Source organism: Doryrhamphus excisus, chromosome 14 (genome assembly GCF_030265055.1).
Source record: "Doryrhamphus excisus isolate RoL2022-K1 chromosome 14, RoL_Dexc_1.0, whole genome shotgun sequence".
Taxonomy (NCBI): domain Eukaryota; kingdom Metazoa; phylum Chordata; class Actinopteri; order Syngnathiformes; family Syngnathidae; genus Doryrhamphus; species Doryrhamphus excisus.
The window spans coordinates 7,479,001-7,485,000 of NC_080479.1; the positions used below are offsets into that span (position 1 = coordinate 7,479,001).

The 6,000-nt window shown below is 46.1% G+C and overlaps 1 protein-coding gene across 2 annotated transcripts in view; it reads left to right on the top strand.

Moving 5' to 3' along the window:
* Positions 1–6,000, top strand: part of jarid2b (jumonji and AT-rich interaction domain containing 2b) — a 135,614-nt gene that overhangs the window by 94,112 nt on the left and 35,502 nt on the right. For both annotated transcript variants that reach the window (XM_058046861.1, XM_058046860.1), the window contains exon 3: positions 4,780–4,894. In XM_058046861.1, coding sequence (XP_057902844.1) covers positions 4,780–4,894 — 115 coding nt within the window. The remainder of the gene's footprint in view (positions 1–4,779; positions 4,895–6,000) is intronic.

The window sequence follows — 6,000 nt, forward strand, 5'->3', positions numbered from 1 at the left end:
CGGGAGGAGGAGAGTGGAGCAGAAAGGAGACATAGCATGAAGTATAAACGGTATGAATAAATAAGTTAGTTTTATGATGACTTTGTATACCAAGAAGGTTCTATTCATATTCATATTTCAATCCCCGCAGTGGTGGAAGCATGTCACTGTGTCACGGAGTAATCGTTGGTATTTGACGTGAGCACACGTCTCATTTCTGTGTTCTAAAGATATAAAATATAAAAACCTGTGAAAGCACCAGCGCCAATGCTCCGCTGACATCATGTGACCTGCATGTTAACCATGATTGCATATCAAGCATTTCTTGAATTCCCCCAAAAATGCAGCATTCCTTTAAATATGATGATTCTGGTGCTTTCTCCCACATCATATAGTCGGAGTGGTACCTCCCAAATGTCCTGTCCCCAGCTTTTAAAGGCAGGGGAGGGGGTGTGTCAGATGCAGCCATCTTGCCATCGCCACAGCCACATTAACCCTCGCCGCCGGCAGGTGTCCATCATGCGGTCTCCCCTCTCTCCTGTTCATCCTTCAGTGGGGGGGTTTCCATAGTGCATCAGTAAAGCTCTGGTTCCCCACTTCCTGTCCACGCAATATCAGTCACCTTCCCTTCACTCTGCCTGAAGCGTTCTTCCTCTTCCTCCTCCTCCTTGTCTAGCCATCTCTCTCCACACCACCCTTTTTTAACCCCCCCCCTCCTCACCCCCCAGCCTCTCCATCTTCCTGAGTGCCTCTGATGGAGAAGCTGGATGGTGTCCAACGACTCGAAGGAGCTTCCCATTAGTCTGCCTTTGCTTTCTCTCTGTCACTTCCTGTCTCGTGTCCGTCATCCTCATCTATTTAATGCCTTTTAACGGTCTTTATTTTACCGTCCGCGCTAAATAAGAACCACTGGCAAAGGCTCCAGCGGCAGAAAGGGTTGCTTTGATGCTATAGATTTTTTTACCGTCTTGACCCCGCACACCAGGCGTGCTGATTGAAACCCGCTTTTCTTCTGGCCCGCGTCGTCGCGAAGCAAAGATGAATATGTTGCAAAGTGTTCTACTTCTATAAATGTCCTGCCCCTAATAAAACCTGCCTTTGTTCCTGTCTATGCCACAATGTTAAGTGTACGCAGGCGGGGGGCGGGATTTATTGCGACGACCCTCTATTTTAATACGCTTGTTTACAATTGGGGGGGTGAAGTCTAATATCCAAACATTTGGGGTGAATTGTGCAAAACAGTTCACTTAATATTAAATGCCATATGTCTGCTAAACTAATTGCAAGTAAGCATTTCATTGCTATTAAAACCCCCCCCTCGCACGTGCAGCCCCCTCGCTCCAATTACGCACGCCCTAGCGCTCATTTTTGCATTATGCTAGCCCACTTTATTGATATAATAAACAAATGAATTTTTGCTCAAGGGACGGTCATTACAGCACGTATAATAAGCCCCCCCCCCCATCATGATGTGCAGTGTTACGCTACGCACCTCTGCTCGCTGCCTCTCTGGAGACGTTGAGGTAAACGTTGCAAGGCGACGGGCTTAGTTAAGCACGCATAAATCTGATTAGCGTCAGCTATCGGGACTTTGCGCATCACTTCCTGTCGCCCCCATCAACCTCCATCGCCCTTGCAGCTCAAGGAGCTCGCACTCCAAGCCCCCCTTGCCCCTCACCCCCCATCTGCAGCCCAGGACTTCCAGCGCTGCCCCTCACACGAGCGCTCATGTGCAACGTGCACACGTCAAACAATCCGCTCGGGAAGAGACGGGAGGAGTTTGCGGGGGTGTGGGGGGGCTAATGAATGGGCCCCTGCTTGTTTGTTTGCGTTCTTCTGGGACGTCAAGCGTCTGCCATTTTTTTTGTCTCCCAGAGTACAATTAAAGTTAATGAGCTTGTTCCTTTTTGCGCTGCTCTGAGTTCGAAGCACAAGGCTCCCCCTCCCCTAATGTTGATCTGGGGGGGACATATTTAGAAAGCGAAGGACCAGAGTTCAGAAAAAAAAAACTGTCTTCAATGGTTTTGCTTCTCCTATACCCAACACTTTTTCAGTGCTTTTGTTTCCCGTTTTTACTGTTCTCAAATATCTTAATTTTTGTTTTTCTACACAAAATACATTTCTGGGTTCATGATACCATACAGCAGGGGTCTCAAACTCAATTTACCTGGGGGCCACCGGAGCTAGGTTCTGGGTGAAGCTGGGCCGCATCAGGTTTTCAAAAAAACCCCAAAACGCATTTATTAAAAACTGGAAAAAAAAATCTAAAAAAACTATCTTCAATGCTTTTGCTTCTGCTATATCCTACACTTTTTCAGTACTTTGGCAAAACAGGGCGGGGTAACAGTATGGGCGGGGCAAAATCATGTTAATTGTGTCCGGTGTGCACACAGCTTTAAGCTGTCATTTCAACATTAAACTTTGGTATCAAGGTGGGGGCCTCAAACTAGTGTCTAGCGGCCAAATGCGGCCCGCGGGCCACGAGTTTGAGACCCCTGATGTTTGTTGTCCGGAATTGTGCAGTTGGGTTTTGCCTTCGAACATGGAGCAGTGGGTTCCAATGTTCAACGTAGCATTTTGTCACCAGATCTTCCGAGATTAAATCACATAATAAACGGAAATAACCAATCATTTTGCCGAACTCCACGTTTTTTTTTCAGAATGAGAAATCTTGTCACGTTTTAATCTTAGGTCCCGCTCCAAAAAAATGATGTAAACATTCAAAGAACATGTCAGGCTTTCGTGCCAAGCGGGACGTTTCCAAGCGGTGATTCACGCCACAGCGTGTAGACTCGGCGACTCCCGGCCTCAAACACAAAGCGTTGCTCGGCAGCGCCGTGGCCTTACTCATCACGCTTGTTAACTTGACTTCCTGACCGCAACAACCTTCCACTGATGACTCTTCCGCCTCCACGTTCAAGTGCCGACCTGTCTTGGGCTGCGTCAGAGCGCTCTATGTGAGGTCCGTAACATCCAAGCCAGGTAGAAATCTCACATTCCCAAACACGTTGATCACTTTCATCCACAAAGGTTGGTCCAAAGTCAACTTGGCGCTTGGCGTGGAAGGCGGGTGACGCCTCAGTCAAATGGAATTCTGTAGGCGGAGTAAAAACGCGACAGTAGTGATGTGTAATCCGTACTTCCCATAGCAGCTCTTCATGCTCTCACATCCAAACGTCAATCCTTTCCATACTTGACTTATTTGGTGTCACGTTTGTCTGTTGGAACGATGAACGATGACTGAACGTAAACCGAGTCCTGTGTGAAGTCTAGTTCTCAATGAAGGTTTTATTATCGAACGTTTTATAGTGATTTTGTCCTTTTTTCTGTTACATTAGCTTGTAAATCACCCTTATGTCGATATACTTCTGGGTTTAAAATAAGGAAATGACTAATTATTAAATGATGAATTTAATTAAATCTAATTAAATCTAATTAAATCTTTTATTTCAATTTACTTCATAATATCAATATTATATATATTTAATATTGATAATATATTTTTTAATGAATGAAGGAAGCAAATGTTAATGTATTATTCACGCATTATTTTCAAAATGTACCAGACAGGTGAATTTGCACACACTATGGGCATCGGGTGGATGTCAACGATAACACCCAGAATCGTACTCCGTATCGGACACGAAAGCATGTAATCAAGCAATGTTAGCACGTGGTATCGCACGGACCAGTTGGAGTCACGCTTTGTTTTTACAAGATGAACCCAAGACCCGCCCTGTGATTGGCTGGCCACCAGTCCAGGGTGTACCCCGCCTCTCGCCCGAAGACATCTGGGATAGGCTCCAGCAGCCCCGCGACCCTTGTGAAGAAAAGCGGTAGAAAATGAATAAATGAACCCAAGACCCAGCATTTGGACACGGACGCCCGTCAGGACCCCCCAAGCGTTATCGTGTCTTGGTTTTACCATCCACGTTGTCTTTAATGCTCTTGTTAAATCACAGCATGCTACGCCAGACAGCCGTATGAAGTTGTTCAACTTGTGATACCATTTTAAGGCCCTTGTCATCCTTATTTAACAGTGAATTCATACCCCCCCCCCCCCACACACACACACACACTTGACCTCATTTGAATTCTCACTGCTGATTGTTGCCTTTGATTTAAGCAAGTGTCTTAAGGGGGCTTGCTGGAGTTGTTAGCCTCCTGAATATTTAATGAGGCTTCTTGCACCATTATCTTGCTGTGTTTTATTCAGCGTTCGATGCTGTATTGCTCTTTTAGCACCGTCTCATCACCTATTCTGTCAAAGTCCAAAGTATGCCTTGAAGTTTAAAAGTCTGTGCTAAGTAAGTCTCAGAGCTGCCGCTGTAGTGTGGTGGTAGTGTAGTGTGATGGATTTACTTAGTAGTTATTATTATTATTTAGTCAGTTTAAAAGGGCTTTTCGTAACGCCTCTCTCCAAAGTGGCGCAAACAAGTGTGGGAGATGACATATGTCTCTCATGTTTGATGCTTGTAAACATGCTCTCGGGCAGTGCCTCTCAATTATTTTCCGCCATACCCCCACCCCAAGGGACAGAAATGTTTTCACACCCCCCCGATTTGCCATACAAGATCATATTTATGTATGCATCTGTACTTTACAGATGAAGTTGAAACTGAAACCAGAAAATGCAACAAAGTAGAGCGCATACAAGCGTAGTCAAGAGTCAAATTGCACTATAAATGTGTACATGTCCCCGGGGGGGCGGCTGCCTCACTACATCATCAGGCGAAATGACAAGTTGGTAAAGCATCCTTTCTTAAGTGAATCTAACAATCTTGTCCCCCCTATTTTAAGGCTCCTTAGCCAACGGGCAGCTAAACGGATCCGGGACATTGGGCGGCCACAAAGATGGCGCCTCCAGCCTGGACGAGAGCAGCGAGTTCTGTGAGGATGGTCCCGCTAAGAAGCGGTAAGACTCTTTATGATTTTATTTGTATTTCCTCTCCTCAACACTCTTAGTAGTCTGCATTGTTGCCTGTTAGTTAAACATGCAAGCCACTTGTGGGACCTGCTGCTTTTGTTCATTGTCTCTTTCTCTGTAATTCCTCTCCTGGGGAGGTAAAATCAAGTTTGAACACCAAAGCGAACATTTGAATATTGCTGCTTTCAACTAATCCATGGTCTGTAAACCCTCTTTACTCATAAGCAGCCAATCTACTGTAGCTTGGCAGGTGTGTGTGTCTGATTGTTGTGTTTTTGTTCCCTCGTGCACATTGACAGGCCATCAAAGCATGAGTGTAAAGCAAGGGGCGGAGTCTTGAGGGGGGGGGCTAGGGCGCTAGCAGGCAGCAGATGTCCCTCTGTAATGAGGAGCCCGTACATACAGCCTCCATTCACGCCGGCACCTGCCTCCCGCCTCCCGCCTCCTCGCCGTCACCCGATACTGTAAATGTAGTTCCCTCATTACCGGCTTGTCTACCTAGATGTCAAACTGACTGGTGAGAAGATGATGACGTAACTTAGTAGAAATGAAATGAGTAGATTGCAATATATTTTCTCGTGTTTGTGGTCTTGTGTCCTAAACTGATTGTTTCGTGACATCTCTAGTTTGTTTGTTTCTTATCTATTCTTTTATGTGTCTTTTCCTGGAAGTGACTTTTATCTGGCTTCTGATCGATACTTCTAAAATGGCCTCACGGTTTTGGGACTGTAGCGCCACCTGTTGCTTTGGCATTCGGCACACGCTTGACATGAAGTGAATTGGGAAGGAATAATTAGGAGCGGTGACTGGAAGAGGAAGAGGAAGTGACCTGGTGTCTTGCAATGAAGCAAAGCATAAACAGTTGTGCAAAGGGAGCGGAGCCATTGAGGCGGTGAGGTGCAATCTGGACGCTCTTCTAGGCCAGAGCGTGGAGTGGAGTTCAGCTGGAGGCCACCCTGCTCGGTGGTTTTCATCAGTTCCACTCATCCACACAACACAGCGGGATGAATGAAGAAAGGCTTTCTGTCTGATGCTAATGAAACACAAGCCCAGCCAGGACTTGGCAGCACCCTCTTAAAAAAGTGTGAGGGGTG